At 40.0% G+C, this 18,591-nt stretch overlaps 1 protein-coding gene across 2 annotated transcripts in view; it reads right to left on the bottom strand.

Moving 5' to 3' along the window:
- Positions 1-18,590, bottom strand: part of PTDSS1 (phosphatidylserine synthase 1) — a 28,193-nt gene extending 9,603 nt beyond the window's left edge. For both annotated transcript variants that reach the window (XM_010404951.3, XM_010404952.3), the window contains exons 1-8: positions 18,303-18,590; positions 13,008-13,099; positions 11,450-11,494; positions 9,202-9,326; positions 6,035-6,193; positions 3,289-3,440; positions 1,250-1,391; positions 194-306 (exon numbers count right to left, since the gene is read on the bottom strand). In XM_010404951.3, coding sequence (XP_010403253.1) covers positions 194-306; positions 1,250-1,391; positions 3,289-3,440; positions 6,035-6,193; positions 9,202-9,326; positions 11,450-11,494; positions 13,008-13,099; positions 18,303-18,481 — 1,007 coding nt within the window. In that variant the 5' untranslated portion in view covers positions 18,482-18,590. The remainder of the gene's footprint in view (positions 1-193; positions 307-1,249; positions 1,392-3,288; positions 3,441-6,034; positions 6,194-9,201; positions 9,327-11,449; positions 11,495-13,007; positions 13,100-18,302) is intronic.
- Position 18,591: the final 1 nt, after the last annotated feature.

Below are 18,591 nucleotides of genomic sequence, written 5' to 3'. Positions count from 1 at the left end.
TTTACCTCATCAGTTTATTTGTCAGGAAATACATTTTATTGAAAAGAGATGATTTCTTTTTTATCTTTGCTGGTGGCAAAAGCATGCCTTTCGTGAAATGTGCCATACTTATTCACAAATGATATGTAGTTCTTGGATATCTAGAAGTTAAGTCACTTTAAACTGAAAAAAAACCACCAAAGCAAAAAATTACCTTACAGTGGGTGCCGTAATGATTCCTATGAAGAGAATTCTCCCCCAGCTTAAAGGGTGGCTTGCTTGGAACACAAAGATATGTTTCAAAAAGAATGTGTTCAACTCAGTTAGCTAGATTAAAAAAAAAAAAAGCTGGTTAATAGTGTTCAACTTATATAACTCCTAATGAGTTAGTACAGAAAATATGCAAAGATTAATATGGAAACTAAAACATAGAAAGAAATCTATTTATATTCTACAATAGTCCTGCTGGTTAGATTGAACATTGAAAGAGTAATTCCTGCTCTAGGACAAGCAAGTAATATACTAGTAAAACAAAAAATTCTCCCCTAGACACCTCTATGAAAGTATTTTCCCTCTTTCCAGAAACTCATTAAGGGACCAGACATTAATGCACACTGCAGAGGTCTTCTGATAACTTGCATATCCTAAATCAGATATGAATGACCAAGGCAACTTTGGGAGAAAAGCAGAAGAGATCATATATTAAAAATTAAAAACCTCCATAAACTATATTTATGGTTTTCCTTTAAAAAACTAAATCAAGAAATTTTTAAAAAATCACAAAAGTTTTAGTTTAAAGTTATCAAAGCATTTGTGACATATTATAGTCTTGCTGGATTGATGACGATATTCTGAGTATCACTGATCCATTCAACAGTCAATGGGAAAGGAAAGAAATAATCCAAAAAAACCAAGGCCAAACAAACAAAAAAACACCCCCCACAAGAACCAAACAAACCCCCCCAAATCAACACAACAAAATCAAAATAAATCACCATCCCAAACCCCCACTGTCTAGAAGTTTTTAAATCTGTGTCAAATGCAAAATGCCAATATAGCAACATTTGGCTTTTTCCACAGACTCTGTAATTACACTCCTGAACTACCACGAAACTCCCGTGAAAGCACCGTGACCAATTCTACATTATCAATTCATTTAACTGTGTATTTCAATAACAGACATACATTGCATTAGAATATTTTTTAGTCTAACATAGCCAACAAGTAAGTGAGCTGATGGCAGCTTTGACTTATGGAATATATTTCTTACCTGCCAAATGATCATGAAAAGGTAGATTCCAGCCACTCTCTGAAATGAAGACTTTGGGTCAAACCAGCGGACATATGTCCAGCTGGCTGGGGTGAACTGTAATACAGCTCTTTTGATTTTCCCTGTGGTTGTGTGAATGTCCCTGGAAAAAAATAAGGGCTGGAGTAAATATAATGAATATGCCAGAAGGGAAAAACAAAAAGGCAACAGCCCTGTTACTGATGTTTTTGAACAATCACTTTTTTTGATCAACAGCAGAGATCTTCACAGACACAACTATATACCAGGCAAGGGGAAATTCAGAAAAATAATCTATTAAGCATTTCAGTCAAGGTGCGTATTCTGCTATGAAAGTCCACTCTTCTCTATCCTCAGTCAGTAACTAACTAACTACACAACACATTATCATTCTCTTCACAAAGAAACAAGGACAGCAATTCTGCAACCTCCTTGGAAGATCTAGATGTTTTTTCTTCCTAGTCTATGTTGCCACTGCTCTTACCCCAAACACTCCTTGTTCTAGAGCTCTCTGACATCAATCCTTCAAGAATCTGTCAGATTCATTATTCATTAACTGTATAAGGGGCTGGCTCCACAAGTTTAATAATACTACACTTCCAGCACATATAACCCCTGCTGTTTTGACATTAGATGCATGTGGACCTCCTGGAGAGGTGTGATAGCACTGCTAAAAACTAGAAAGCATTTAAATTCCATTTTGAGAGGGGATCTTAATGGAGGCTCATCTGACACGTATTACCGATTCTTGCTTTTGATAATATTAATTCAGATGAGCAACAGCATCCAAAGAACAGGGAATCTAAGAAAAACTCAGAGCTTCCTTTGCTGAATGAAGACTAGTAGGACTAGAAGTCAGTTTTCATCCTGTTATTCCTCTGGCCCTTCTGGACAAAAAAAGACTCAGATTTCATATTTCCAGTATTTGTGTTCTTCTAGGCTGGAGGGAGCTTAGGTTAGGGAGAATCTTCTAAACTTTAAGATCTCTATCTATTAAATGAAAAAAAAAAGAAAAAGGAATTAAAAGGGCACAAGCTTCTTATTTTTGCAGCACCTTCATGTTGAAGGTCAGAAAAATCTACTCATGCATTTAAAAGAACATGAGGAAAATTATTCCACAAAGACAATAAAGACTAGTGCCATAGTTAGTCTGTTGTTTCAACTTTCAGTGAATTCTCTAAAAATAGAAGGACCATCAACTCTGATAGAAATGCAGGAAAACTGAATTCAGACTAAAGGCTGGATGGTTCTTAGAGTAGTTAACAAAACTATGAGTAAAAAAAGCAAGCAGTACAGAGATTCACACAAGGTACAAATTTGGAAGTCGAGATCTGAGTTCCTTTTCCATCTCTCAAGGCAATTCACTGCACTTGATCCTGTTTCATCTATACCATTGGTAATGGGCAGATAACCACACTTGCTACCAGCTAGCAGGGAAGAAGGCAGGAGAGGGGCCAAAAGCTATGGAAGAAACCACACCTGGACAGCTAGGAACCGACACTTACTAGGTCATAAGCTGTTGCCCTTTTACACAACAAATGCCTCTTTATTTTACAAGTACTCCATTTATTTTAGAGGGTCAGCAATGAGGCAAGGCAATTAACAGCACGAGTACAATCAGCCCCATGCCCCTCCTGCAATTACAACTAGTGCTGACAGATTGCCACACTAATGCATCACCAAGGTGAGCCCAAATCTAGTTTAAAAATGTATGATGAGAAAACCATCACAATTTGTTTTGCTCCCTGACTTCCTCAAAGTTTTATGTATACAAAAGAAACTGAAAATGCAAATAGCTTTAACTATTTTGTCTTGTCTATCGGCATCAATGCTTGTAACTTAAAATTGCAAAAGAAAATCATATATACAGTCATATTTACAAACATATGCTGTACAGGAACATTACTATGAGATTGACATTTAACATGTAGAATAAAATTGCAGCACTGTTAGCACAGGCAGATTCCATGCTATTTTTATACATGCAAAACAATGTTTATCAAGCTTTAATTTAGACCTACTTGAAGCTTGCCCAGTGATAGGTCCTCATCTCCAAGAAACGACAAACTACCATGCCCAACCAGATGCCACCCCCGTTACAAAGCAGGATGTCCAAAATGACTTGATCCCACCAGCATTCAGCAAAATTAGGCAGAAGGTGCATGAAGAAGAGCTATAGAATACAGCAAAAAGATTCTGGGTGAGGAACAGCACAGAATTCATATAAATTTAGTTTTTAAGTACACATTAAAAAATCAGCTTTTCTGTTCACAGCATACTTCAAGGACGTGAGCCACAGCCACTGAAATTTGATGGACATCCTCCCATTAACTTCAGAAGGCCTTGGACAGAACCACGAAAGACATCAGAAGTTTCCTTCTCACTGTTTTTTGTTGAGGCTATGCTGTATATAAGGGTATCATCAGCTGTTGGCCTCTCAAAGATGATACACCATACATTAATAGAAATGTATGAAACAAGCAGAACTACTGAGTTTCTTGGAGGAAATAAGGTGGTTTGTGCTTAAAAAAAATAAAATGAAGAGAATCTTTGTTTCATTTTTGCTAAATAGTTTTAAGCAGTATGTTTTCCAAACCAGCAACAAGATGCAGCAAGTAAAATGGATGCATTTGTAACAGCTGTCAGTACTAAAGCATGGTGGTGCTCAGGATTTAAGATTTTCTATTTCAAAACTCTTTCATTTATTATTTTCAGAAAACTTAGTGAACGCAAAAAGATTAAAAGTTCAACAACATTTCAGACAACATTTCAGCAAGCTTTGCTGCTATACTTGATACAGAATGGCTCAAGAATTTAAGAGGACATTCCACTCTACTGATGGAGTGAGGAGAACAACTAGCTGAAGTTAAGGCAAGATATAAACATATTTTACCCAGAGCTAGAAATGTATTCAGTGCCTCTCTTTCTCCTTTAAGAAAAAATAATTCTCTTTTTCTATGAGAAAAAACACTGCAATCCAAAAAATAGACTGGAAAAATTACCTATGGACAGGAAATCTAGGTAGCCATGTGTTAAGCAGTCCCTCTGCAATACTCAAGGAGATAATTAACAAAACACACAGCAAACTAAAAAATGTATCTCCAGAAAAACAGTACAATTTTTGTCAGTTAATGTACATACACTGAGGCTGTGGAAGATTATTGGTATGATTTTGTAATAAAGCATCTTTTGTTAAGAGATGTAAGCATGAAGTATTGAAAAAATCAGATTTGAGAAAAGGAACAAGAATATTTTCTGTATACAACAAGAATGAATGCTGGCCCATTTACAGTACATTACAGTGACTAATGCTGGCAATGACAATTCCTTTGAAAACTCTTGCAAAAGTGTACTAAACCCACTTGTTTTTCTTTGACTAAGCTATGTGAATGTCAACCTTTTCAAAAAAGAAAATTTGAATTTCTCTTCAAGACGCGAGGGATACAGTGTTGTTCATTATCCTGTTAAAGTTTCCTTTTCATCTTTCTAATTAATTTAACCTGAGAGGGGCGATAGCCTACAAATGTCAGTCAGATCCAAGCAAAGACACCAGAAGTTACAGACAAAAAGGCAGCAAAACCCAGAGCACAGGTGTTTGCCTGACAGTCTCTAAGGTTCTCTAGCTGCTTCCTCGGAATGAGAGACCAAGATCTGCCTGCATCCCAACTTTAATCCAACAGTATGGCGCATGAGCCAAGTTTCCCATTTCGGAACATGGAGGTGGCTGAAATCCATTAATGTGAATAGAAGCTGCTCAGCTCAATCCCTGTGTAACGGCCCTGATAACTTCTGGAGGTTTCTAATTACTCTCCTGAATTATCTAATTCATCAAAAATCCATTTGAGTGGTGATAACATATCTGTATGTTGAACATTGTCCAACATGTTGTCTGTTCCAGTAATCTGCCTTTCAACAAGGGGAATATTAGACACCTGATGCTGTGTCAAATTGAAGACAAGGGTTGTGAGATGAACAGGAAGAGTATGAGTGAAACAAATCCAAATATATTCTTTTGCAGAGGGAAAAAATGAGTACAATAACTAGCTAAGGTGTTTTTTGCAACTGGGTACTTGTGAAATCCCTATCTTAAGCAATCTTAAGCAGCACAGTATCCGTCAATGCCACAGAACAAAAACATGTTTTGAAGAGGAACTCATGGCACCAGGATTTTCAAACCCAAAAGTTTAATTTTAGACGAATACATTCTTATCTACGTCTCTGAATTAGAAATGCTTTGTCAGATAAGCCAAGCATTCTCAAGACAGCAAGCTTTACAGAAAACTGATTTTAAAGACTAAGTTCAGGTGTTTACATCAAGAAAATCCCTCAGCTCCATTTCACTTGTACGTAATGCATGACTGTACACAATGTGTGATATTGTTGTATGTGAGCTAAAGGGACCATGACAGTAGATCACAGATACTGCAAGGTGAAAAAGGAGAACAGTTGCTCTGAATCAGGAAATATGTGAAGTAGAAAATGTAGCATGATCCCCATAACAGCAGAAAAATAAATTATGAATGGCACAAATAGGCTGGCGTAGACTTCCCTTCTATTCAAGCAGTAATAAATCACTTACCTAAAACCCAGCTTGCTACTGTCTGCTAATTCAACTGCATCAATTACTCAGCATCTGGTTTATAAGACTTAAAATGTAAATCTATACTGAGAAGTAGAGAGTCATCCTTCTAGTAACAGTCACGCTTCCCCCAAGAACAATTCACATCTTGTATCTTTGCTGATAATTAAGACAAAAGAGGGGCGTACCTCAGTGAGTTCCCAGGTGATGCTAATAGTCCAGCACAGCCCATAGCTGCGGATCAGCAAAGCCTTCATAGCCCAGCCCCAGAAATGTCCAAAAGCAAATATATCAAAGTGGCTGAGGATTCTCTCCCAGGTGATAACATGACAGTTCACTGCATACTCCTGTCATGAAAATAAAAAACCCACAACAAAATTACTCCATCGACACACAACTTCAGAAAGAAGAAACATCTTTCTATTCAGTGCAACAAGCCTGGAATTATAAGTGTATTAAAATTAGCATTATTTCATGTTCTTATCCTTCTAAACTCTGGCAGAAAAATTCCAGTATTAAGACTCAGTGCCACCATGGTACAGCTCTAATTTAAAGGGAAATAGAATAGACCTTGGTGCCTGAAGAAGCATGTAAGTAACAGAGAAGCAACAAAAATAATAACAATAAAACCAGCAAACAATACTCCAGAAAATACTTATTTGCCTTTCTTTCGAGTTCGATTTGAAACCACCTTTCCCCACATTCATGCTGTCTGGTATTCAGATGTGGCTCATCAGTGGCTAATCCTCCCCAGTTTCTGATGTAATGTTACTCATGCCAGTGTTTACTTGAGTATCTTTTGTGTCTTATTTTCTTCATGAAAGCAATTTCCCAGAACCCATTCATATCAAGGAAGTTCAGTCACAGGCCTGGACTGAAAAAAAAAATTAGGAAAAAATCAAAGGGAACTTGCAACTGTTTTGTCACAGATGAGCAGCAGATTCCTTAAGAATATTAATTAATATTCTAGTCAACAATGACAAAGGAATTGGGTTCTCTTAACATGTTGCATAGCAAGTGCTAGAAATCACTGCCCAACAAGAAAAAGAATTTGTATGCCAGCAGGAGGCTGCAACTGTGGGGTTCTGTCTTGTCACTGAACACAAACTGAACTATTGCTAACAGGAAACACACATTTTAAAAAAATCTCTGCTCTTCAATCCTCCTAAAATACACATTGCCACCTGCAGGTGACAACGCAGCACTGCTCAGTGCTATTGAACCAAGAATTGTCCTTCAGGCCACAACTATTGCTAATCCTGCACCAATGAACACTGATCACGTTGAAAAGGAGATAGCAGAGAAAGATTTAAATCATGAAGAGAAAAACGCACAATTTCACACAAAATCTTCTATCAGCAGACAGATAAGTCCCACTACGGGATGATAGAGGTTATATAAGCTACTATAAGTAACCCTTACTGCTGGTGCTTTCTCCAGCACGCCTGTGCTGCTGGTCAGAGAAAGGTGCACCGCCTGTTCTAAGGATGGCAAACCTGCAGCTTTAGTGCACCAAGAGAACTGAAACTGGCTCATTTGCCAGCACAAGAAGCATGGAATGCACAACAGAAGGTGCTGGCTCCTTGCTACACCACCATACCTATGATCAGTGAACACAATGAGGCTACTCCAAAAGTAAGTTTTTTTCCAGAGCTCTTGCTTTTTTGATTTTATTTTTACTGGGGCTTTTCCCTCTCTATTTTATCTTTCCAGATGCAGTTCTGCCAGCCATACAGGGAAATGTGTTGAACTTTTGTTTATACCCAAGCAACTTTGCCAGTCCTGTGCAAGCGACCAAGCTGCGGCCTTCATTATAGCTGAGCTTCAAAACTTTACTCCAATTTTAAATGACAATGTCAGGATTGCAAAGCAGACCAGGGCAAGTTTCCACTGACTGCCACAGTCAGGGAATCTGCTGTACTGTGGTTCAGTGCCAGTAGTAATACTAGTCCTCCTCTAGTTAGAATCTATTTCTAATTTAAATGACAGGAGAGCCAGGTGAATCTGATAAACCAACAGATTCCTTGTCTCAGCTCCCTTTTGTTGCTCAGCAACACCACTGATGCCTGTGCTGGGGCTCCATTTACCCACATGTCCTCCCCCCATCCTAAGGGCAGGCTTCCCATGCCTCTCCACCACCACAGGTGGTTCCTGCAGAGCCCAAAGTCACCGTCCTACTCCTCATGCTGGAGTTGCACAACACGTACTGCTGACAGGCTGAGGTCCATTCCCTGAAGCATCGGGTTTTCCAGGCAAGGAGGCTGCACGCAGCTCTCACTACCAATCAACTAATGTAAGCTTACTGCACCGTAAAGATTTCCATTCCCCCATGTGCTACAGGGCAGGAGTTTGCAGCCACTGCTGATAAGGTGCTGTGCACTGGTTTGCATAAGCAGTAAATTGCCACGTGTGAAAGACAACCACTGAATTTCCCTACTTATGAGGAATGAGCCCTATAAGAGCACTATACAACAGGTGACCATGGTGGACAGATGCACAAACCCAAGATCCAGGGAGCATATTGGTCAGGTGGTGAGGAGTAACTTGATGCAATAGTGAGGAGGGCAAGACTGGCAACTATTTCCTCCCCATACAGTAACCCTCTTCTGCTTGGTGCCCAACCGCTCACACAGTGTTCTGTTTGCCTCCCTATAAAACTCACACCCTTCTCCCACGCCTCCTTTTACAACCTCAGCTCTCTGTGTTTCTGTCCCCACCTGAAGGGGAATGTTCTTTGTATGGAAAACTCTTTGCAAGCTGCTCAGTAAGCAAAAGAACAAGCCTGGCTTTCTGTGCCACTCCAGATTATTGTCTATGGAAATAATTTCCCAATGGTAACAGCATCAGTGCTCAGCTGACTGACTGGAAGGGAGCAGAGTCCTGCAGTTTCCATACATACACATGCTCCACAAGCTCCACAGCATGACAGTAATGTACTAAGCTCAGAGCAACAAGGCAAGACCAAAGTTCTTTGACTGCAGCATTGTGGCATCAAAAAACCTGATCTGGGACACACACCATACAGGCTTCATTTAGAAACTACCTTGCTAAGTCTGTTTTCAGTATCCCTGCTCATATATATTACCAAAAGGAATCCAAAGCCACCCCACTGCAAACATATATCATATTGCACACTCATCCAAACATCTACATTACAAAAACCAAAATACTGAGAAGACTGTTTTTCACATCAGCTGATTTCAAAGTAAATAAATTGTAGTTGACACAAAGGACTTGTTAACTGTCAAGTATAGGAACAAACTTGCACTGCTCATGCCAGCAAATTCAGATTTATCCCTTCCTACTCATGTAAAACATGCCTAAAGCATGTACAATGAAGTGCATGGATACATACCATAATATCTGCTTCCCTTGTGGCATATCGAAGATTAGGGTCCAGCCAGTACATCACTGCTTTTACCTGCTCAAAGTTAAGGAAGAGCACGAACACCAGGAACAGAAAATAGAGCACACTGAGACCTGCAAAAAGACTCAGTTTTAAAATCATGTTCACTCACAAAACTGCTTGGAACACAGAGTCCAAAAATCTGCTTTCAAACAGTTGTTCTACAAATGAATTCCTATATGCAGCACCTACATGCAGAAAAGCTGAAGAGACACCAGTCAGATGGCAATGCCTGAGCACTCAGCCCTTCATATCCCCTCCTCTGACAAGTGATATAATACATGGTCGACTGCATGAACCCAATCAAAACAAAATCAGTCTAATCAGTTTAGACATGTGTAGTACAAGGCTGTGATCAGGAAGCTCTTCAGTAAGAGATACATTAGGATCCAGGATTGCATTAGCTCTGTCCCTTTGCTTTAAGTATTCTTGGTCTCACTAACGCAAATCACTAAGCCTTTATGCAGATTTCAATATAAAGATCAACTTAATAATGCCACCTGGAAATTCTGAGCTGCTCTGGCAACATACAATAATTATAAATATACACTAATGCATATCTGAGTTACTTTTGTGAGCTGGAAAATTTGCTTCTTGAACCTTTTAAAGATAAATATGATCATTATTTATTTTCACACCATTATAAATTATTAAACACTATTGCATTTGGGAGTACCAGTTCTCTCCTCCCTGTCTGAATATGAATTTTTTTTTTTAAAGAAAAACTTGTTACAAGTTGAGTCCTAGGTGCAGATCTGTGGGTAGCTGAAGCTGCTGTTGGGAGCGTATCTTTACATTATTCACAAGTTCACAGATATCCAAGACCACATTTGGAGGAGGTGTATAACCACTATTTCCACAGCCTCAAGCTTACTTGTATCCTGCAGCAATGTCACGGAAAGCAGAAAGATTAACGTGAATAAACTTAGGATCTGCCATCCAAGATAAATTACAGCAGTCCTAAAAAGGCATTTTAAGCTATAACCAGGACTCACATGTTGGTAGTCCCCAGCACATGCTAGAAAGCAACTTTTGTTCAGAAGGAAATATCTATATGGTCCTCTGCAGTCGCAGAAACACAAGGGAAACAAATGTCACCCTGCTAAAGGAAGCACAGCCTGCAGGCCAGGGTGCATCTGGAAAGGTTGAGGACACACCAGTCTTGCCCTTCGTCTACCGAAGGGGCCTGAGAACTGAAGCACGGCTAAATGAACCATGCCAGAAGAAGAGGAATTACACAGGGAAAAATGCTGCTCCTGATTTTGCATGCAGCCTTTTCCCAAAAGTACAGGGGTCAAGCTCTGACAGTATCAACATTGAGAATGACCTTTTACTTTACATGTGCTGAAACTTGCAGTGAGCAGTAGGATCTGTGTTTCCCAAACTTCCCAAGAAGCAGGTTTGTTTAACAAATACTGTCTCATCAGCAGTATCCTCTCACTGTCAACAGATGAGTAATCAGCTACTTTGGGAAGCTACTTATTTTTAGATATAAGGTGGCAGGAGAGAGAAACATTCAGTCTGCCTAAAAATGATCAAATGTGCAGTCTAGCATATATTCTGTGAACCCTGAATTATTTGAAAATAAAATTCCTCATGTTTTTGCTGTGTAATTCAGATGTTTAAGGAGCAGGATTTCACTTGGTTAGTTTTGTGGCTAACAGAATTATTTTTCAAAGCATGAAGGCAACTGATATTTACAAGTACTTTTAATGCAATAAGTTAAGAATATGAATATATACATGTCAAGAATATTAATAAATGTAATGCTATGCAATGATACAATTTAATAAGCATATAAAGTAATAGCATATTTTGCTAATAATGAAAAGAAACCACCTACGCAACTGGATTTAGAAGTCAGACAGTATATGGAGAAGCTGGGCTTGGAAGAGATGACAGTAGGGAAAAGTGTGGGGGAAGGAGATTAGGAAGCACAAAACAGGATTAAAACAGAGTATCAGAATGAATGATCCCTTTTTGGTGATTTCATTTACACCATCCTGACACAGAGGAACTACAACAATATTCCCAAACATTACTAAGAATAGATTATAAGCAACTGCTCAGAAGTGGGAGGGAAGTGACATTCACACAAGTTTGATGCACAATTATGTTTCATGACAATTCCATTCATCAGAAAGTTAAAAAGGCAGGTCCTGCAAAATCAATGCAAAAGTCAGAAACACAAACTTACCAAAAACCATCCTCCATATAGCAGGGTGAGGACGCGTAAAGGGTCCTATAGACAGTAAACAAAAAGAAAACAGTTAGTAAGAACCACAAAATTTATTTTTGAGTATGTCTCATGTGAGTACTTGGCATGAGCATGGATCAGTTCTTCATCAAACTATGTAATACACCCAAAAGCTGGAGCTCTACGTTGTTGAAAAACAAAAGAACAGCAGATTTCAGAGTGGAAAAAGAAGACTGCCAATTGGTAACATGAACACAATTTTTCACTGTTTTTATGGAGTCATTTCCAGAACAGTAGCGTGCTGTTTGTTCAGCTGACACCACATCTCAGGTGTCACCTGAGGATGTCCTGACCTGGTTTCCAGACTGCAGCTTGCTCCCAGTTAAGACATCCCACACAAATTTGTCTGTGTTAACAAAGAAAGATGGTGCTTAGCCTTCAGACCAACAAGAAATGTTACCAAACAGGCCTCCCGAAATTTCCAAAATGAACATCATATATAGCTGACAAGAAGGAAGACACCTATGCTCTTTACCAGTGTCAAGTTTTATTTACTTTAGAGCCAGTGATGAAACTGATTTATTAGATTAAAAACCTCTCAGCTAACGTGAAGAGCAGAGAAGTGAAGAGCAGAGAAGGTAAGTCTGGTGAAACTGGAAAACATCTAAAGATGAATCGTACATTTAGGTAGCAAGAAATGGCTCAACAAGTATTTTCTGCACATGCTGCAGGCCACTCTTTCATAAAGTTTGTTTTTCTCTGGCATTCAGTTTTTCAGGCAGCACTTTGTGAAAAGTGTGCATATAGGATTTTTAACATATAGGAAAAACATGTCCCAACTCTGTAGTACAAAGCTGTCCTGAACACAATTACTGTTTTTTCCTGAACACTGCCAATTGTGAGACAGTTTAGACTTGAGCAAAGAATCATGATTTTGCTGACAGCAATAAGTAAAAATTAAAAAACTAAAACAGACAAATCAGGTAGAAACATTTCTTTCACAGAATTAAGTGACACACGAACTTTCTTACATTTTTGCACATTCTGCTCCTCACATAACTACAAAAACTTTTGTCCAACTTGAACTTCTACTGGGCAACTGTGGTTTTACATTGTAATGCAACTTAAACCATTTTTTCTATCACTATCTTCTGGTACGGTGCTTTATGTAAGGTGTTGTGTCTGAGAATTTTTAGAATTACACTTCTGTTAAAACACACTGAGGCAAAGTCCTCAAACATTATTTAAGGGTCTGTTAGCATCATTACTTAGCAATCTGAGCTGCAACTGCACATCTGCAAATAGAACACTGATTTTGAGAACTCAACTTCCTTGTTAAATACAGACTATAAATAATAAGCTATAAATAACACTTATCTCTGCTCAGTATGACTACAACCCATTTTAGACTGTTCCTTAATATAAAGCAATTCAAAAGAGTAAAGAAAAAATACCCTGAAAATTGGTATTTAAATAAAAGTCAAAGTAAATATAGTGGCAATAAAGAGTAATTCACATTTAAAAAACATGAAGTATAAGCTGTGTAAACCTTACTCACCATTAGGAAAAGCTAGAACACTGATGATTAGAAAGAAGAAAATCACAGAGAGGATACCCCTCCAAATATTATCCTCTGGTACCGAATCATCCCTAAAGAGACAGACAACACAGTGTTGAAGTACATTATAAGAATGAAGTCAAAGGCTCTCAAGATATATTATTTAAATAAAGAATAGATGGAAATTAAATCTAAGAAATATGCATGCTAATTATATAACAAGATAGTAATTGCACTGAATGATTTTCACACTACACTTCTGGGTGTCCCTTTCTTACAAGAGGGTTAAATATTTAATAAACACATGCAAGCCATTTAGCACTGTTAGAAGTCAGTGTAGAAGCAATGACCAAATTTAACATACGGTGAAAAAAATCTTCCTGCTTTAATGTTTATAGAAACATCATCAAATTACTTTTGCACAGCAAACAGACCTAAACTAAACCCTCTGGAATCCTGGATGCAATTCCTAGGTTTCCCTCTGCTGTTTTGGTGCTACTTGCAAAACCTTTCACTTCCCTTTGCCTATCCCCAATGCCAAATGCCTGAGATGAGGGAAAAAATAATGATCACAATCAGTCTTTAGAAATAATGAATATACATCTTAGAATCTGTAACAGAGACAGCACAACTTAAAAGACCCAAGGAAAAATATCAATTTGCTTTTAGATCTATTAAGCCAAAGCTCTGAATATAATATCAGGTATTATTTGTGCTACTGTTACATTATAGCCAGAAGAGAGACCTACGAATTCAGTTTGGAATGCCAAGGCAAACTTGACAGAGCTCTTTCTTTTCAGGCAAGTAGAATATGGTAGCAAGATTAACAAAATAACCCTCACCCAACTCTTCTAACCAGCAGACAGCTTCTGGGATAATAATACAAACAGAAACAAACTTCAGAGTATCGTAGTATAAACAGCAAATATTTCATAATGTATCACCACTACAACTGAAGTCAAAGTTTTACCATCTGGATAGTTTTCATGTACTTAGGATCAGTTTATCCATTTAAGTATATTTCTTTATTTAGTCCCAACACAAGAACAAAAAACTTCCCAGCAACTTTAAAGATATAAAGCTGTTCCTGGCAGAGCACCTGTCACATTTCTGGATGGTTCAGTAAAGAATCCATGACAGCCTAAATGCTCTCCACATAAGATACTTGCTGCAGTTACAAAATATTTCTCACTTAGCCAAATTATTTCTCTTTTCCTTAAAACTGAACCTTAAGAGCTCCACAGCAGGCTTTCATCACTGTGAGGCATTTAAGCACTGTGTTAGTTTAAATGTATGGAAGGAAAAAGTGCATTAAACACGAATGGTTTCTCTGCAGGCCTGTGGGACTCCCCACAGCATTTTTTTAAAACCAGCTGAGTCCAGCTTTACCAGTCATTTTCCAGCAGCCATGCTGCACATGCTGACAGTTTATACCAGCTATAAACCCCAAGTCCCAGAGCTTAACTCTGGCTCCCTTGGGAATCCCAAGAGCCTTATGCCATCCAGTGCTCTTCCCAGCCAGAGCCTCCGGCTCTGATGGCTCAGACAGCAAAACCACATCCCTCTTTTAACACATGCAAATAACACACGGGAATGTGCTGTCATGGCTGCCACCAAGAGGATGACTTTTTTTTTTTTTTTTGGATAGTACAAATAACTACAGTCTCATCACAACAATTCATCATAGCCAAGAAAGAAGTGAAAGACATTGTGATCACATCACGTAATTGCTGCACCAGGTGGGATGAAAGGTCCTCACCTTTGCATATCAGGATTCTGAGTATTACTCAGCTTCAGGAAAGCTGTCTTAGTCACATTGGCACCACTTCCCCCCAAAATCAACAAAGATGTTTGCAGTGTTAAACTGCATTTCATTCCAAGTGAGTGGCAAGGCTTGCATTTGGCTTGCAGATACATTTCACACGGGACAGATACCTCATCTTCTTGCCAGAAGCAGGTAAGAACAGGTGGGACCAAGAAACTTGCTGCTGTGCACTAGCTGGTATAAGAATTATAGTGTTTATGTGGAAAAACTATTTTGGGGAATGCCAAAGGGAAAGATACAATCACAACAAGCTGCAATCAAGAAAATGTGCTAAATCATCTCCTCACTTAGCCCCAGAAACGTTGACTCTGATTTTGAAATACAAGCATTCATGCAGCAAAACCAATGTTTCTAATGCTTATGTGGGAGGATAGATGGAAATTCTCTCAATTTTAACCCACTTTACAAAGGCATTTTTCAATTCTGTGGCTTTTTAGAGAAGAAATAATAAAAACAAAAGTGTATAATAACTGCATAATCTTTATCCCTCTTCTGTTCTTCTCCAGAGCACTAGATCACAAAAACGTCAACTAGTGAGTTATTATATCACACACAAAAAAACAAACAAAAGAAAGAGGATACTCAATCAAGGAAAAAACCTAGGACACTAAATTTGGAATGTGGGAGAGGGAGAAAAAAGTCTTCCATAAACTCAACCAAACCTAGATACACAATAATCCAGTTTAATCAAGTCCATTAATCTAGGGACATGGAAGGCAAAAGCCCTACATTCTCATAGGTCTTACTCCTGCTTCTACAAACCCCTGCACCTTCACACCAGAAGCCACTAGTCTGTCACTTTCCTCAGTCCTATTGTGTCCCACAAAATATCCCCTCCAGCACTCACTCCTGCTAGTTGCCTCTGGGCTCAGAGAAGGCCACATATCTCTATCTAGGGTAGAAGAGGACAGGGAAAGCCAAAGCCACTCCACATCTCTGCCCCAAGGTGCAGGATGGAAGCAGAGGAGCCTGCGTCTGGCTCACTGAGCAGGAAACCAAGGAAGCTGCAGCCATTGTCAGAAGCACTGGAAGTATGTGCTTTAAACAGAATATCCTCTATTCCCCACTTTAACATAGAAAAATTAAACACACATTTCTTGTTCTAGATTATTATTATCATCATACCTGAAGATTACCGCTATCTGAAGTTCAGTATCACCCTTATCAAAGACAGTATCAGCCACACTCAGTGATCCTAAGGAGGACTTCATGTTATGTATGGCTTGCTACATACAAGGGAAAAGCATTTTCTAAGTTTCTCAGAACCTTCCACATACTTCTGAGACAAAACAATTATAGAAGAGACAAGAAAGACTTTAAGGAACACAGCATTTCCTCTGTCTATGGTGAAGTTCCTGAAAAAATAAATTTTACTTCACAACATCAGCGTGAATCTATCATAGAAAATCCCCCACTCAACAAACTGACCACGAGAGCTACAGAGCCACTGACAGCACAGGGGAAGCAAAGAATCACTTGTGACACCGTACTGGGAAGTCTACAGTGCCTTGTGCCCAGGAAGTGGAAAAATGAACAGTCAGTGTAGACTCAAAGCCATAAGCTGATGGAAACAGAAAGACCAGACCTGGGAGAACAGATTGTAAAAGCATGTGGGGAAGATCTCCTCTTCCCCAGTTTCTCAAAGAGTGCATATGGTTTGGATAGTGCCCCAAATAAGGCACAGAGGCAGCACTCTGATATCATTCAGGAGATTTATGAAACTCCTATAATAGTTGAAAATAGCAGAAGGAAGAGAGGGGAGAAAGTAACATCAGTGTACCTTCCACAACCTGAGGAGAAATAGAGAAGAGTTAAAGAGAAGTCAACTGGTATTTAAACACAGGAAGTGAGACAGAGATAGAGGGAAGAAAATGAAACTGAAGAAGTCAGTTAGAGAGATAGCAAAACAAATGGAAAGACAAACCAGCAATCCTCTTGGAAAAATCCAAACAAACATCTCAGAAGTGAAGCAATTTTATTTGGGCCTAGAAGACTCAATAGTGCTAAAATTGCTTCTTGGCTCATCCTCTGCTTGAAAGAATTAATGGCAAAATTCCTTCCCCAAAGGTGAGCAACCAGTACCATTAATCCTTCAGAATGACATAGTGATGAGAATCTCTTAGTGACTCACAAGTTTGACCTAAATTAGCCCTTCAGGGAGAAAAGTGATCAGGCAAGTGAAATGAGGGCATGAGGAGCACTTGTAGCAAAGGTCTGTAATTAAACATTGTAGCAGAGCACAGAAATATGTCTCTGATTTTAGAGTTAGAAGGGATCCAAGCAGAACAAGGGATGTGCTCACCGAAAGTATCTTCCTTCGGGCCATACACATGTAGAAACAAGAAAAGGCATACCTCAGACCATTTGCAGTTACACTGTTTTACTTTTCCTTATGCTCCTGTCTCAACTTCAGCCAGGTTTGGCCATTATTTCACAGCTGATGAAAACTATACATTTGTATTCTTAGAATAAAATATAAGATTACACACTGAACTGTGTATCAGGTTAGCGACAAATAATGATTTTTCTTATATCAAATGGAGAGTTGTTATGAAGAAACATTTTAAGGTCACTTTTAAGGGGAGAATTCACCACCATAAGAGTTTAAGCCACAGGACCATTGAAATCCGTGATTGTGTATACACAATGCCACAAAAGTTTAAATGAGCCTAAAACATACTGCACTACCTAGCCAAAACCTCTCAGGAATCACTGCCTACAGACCACACAATTTAATCTAAAGGATGATTATGCAATCATCTTCACATCCAGTAGGAGGCAATAAAAAGTATGCACAACTTCAAAAAAATGCAAGATACCCAGACTGCACTGCTATACCCTTTGCTTTCCAGTAAGGCTCCCGAAAAACCTGTCCATGTCTAGCAGTACTGCCATGAATGACTGCAGGGGTGATGCCCACAGAGCCTTTCGTGTGGTGCGCAAAGGATGTGGCAAAGCCCATCCGTGCCAGCGCCTGAGCCAACCTGAGACTAGCCACAGCCAGTGTGGGGTACAGAAGTGATGCCACAGAACAGTCACTGCCGTCCACTGCACACCTGGTAAATCATCTACATGAGTGATGTTACTGCGGGGCTGCTCGATAGCCTAATAAAGCCCACTTTTGGCAACTCCTTGTAACACACATTTTAGTAGAGACTTCAACAGAGATCCTCAAAAGAATTAACAAGTTCTCGGGAAACCCAGTGGGGATAAACCGCTCTGGAAAGGAGGGGAGGATGCCCGCTCTCCACCACGGGCCTGCCGAGCAGGGGGCGCGGGGCGCCCGGCGGTGCAGCACCCGCCCGGGGAGCGCCCCGCAGGCCCGGCACGGCCCGGCAGGAGCCGCGCTGCCCCTGCTCGCCCCGGGGCCGGGCACCGACCGCCCCCCATTCCCTGCCCGGGAACCCCCTGCGCCCCGGGGCTGCCGGCACCCAGGGGCGGGGCTGCGGCTCCCCGCGGCGGCCGCGTACCTGGTGAAGGCGAAGGCCATGAGGCTGAGGATGGTGAAGCTGAGGAGGGTGATGGTGTGCGGACGGTAGAAGAACTCCAGTGTGATGTCCTCCACCTGCTGCTCGTTGATCATGCGGAAGTGCAGGCGGTAGTTTACGTCGTCCTTGCTCAGGGTCCGGCTCCCCACGCACGACGCCATCTCGCCCCCTCTCTCCCCTCGTCTCAGAGCAGCTCTGGTTGCGCGGGGCGGCGCGGCTCGAACCAGCCCGGCCGCCCGCGCCGCGTCCCGCCGAGCGCAGCCGAGCGCAG

Source organism: Corvus cornix, chromosome 2, assembly GCF_000738735.6.
Source record: "Corvus cornix cornix isolate S_Up_H32 chromosome 2, ASM73873v5, whole genome shotgun sequence".
Classification (NCBI taxonomy): domain Eukaryota; kingdom Metazoa; phylum Chordata; class Aves; order Passeriformes; family Corvidae; genus Corvus; species Corvus cornix.
The sequence above is the reverse complement of the archived record's forward strand: the minus strand, read 5'-3'. Positions and strand labels throughout refer to the sequence as shown.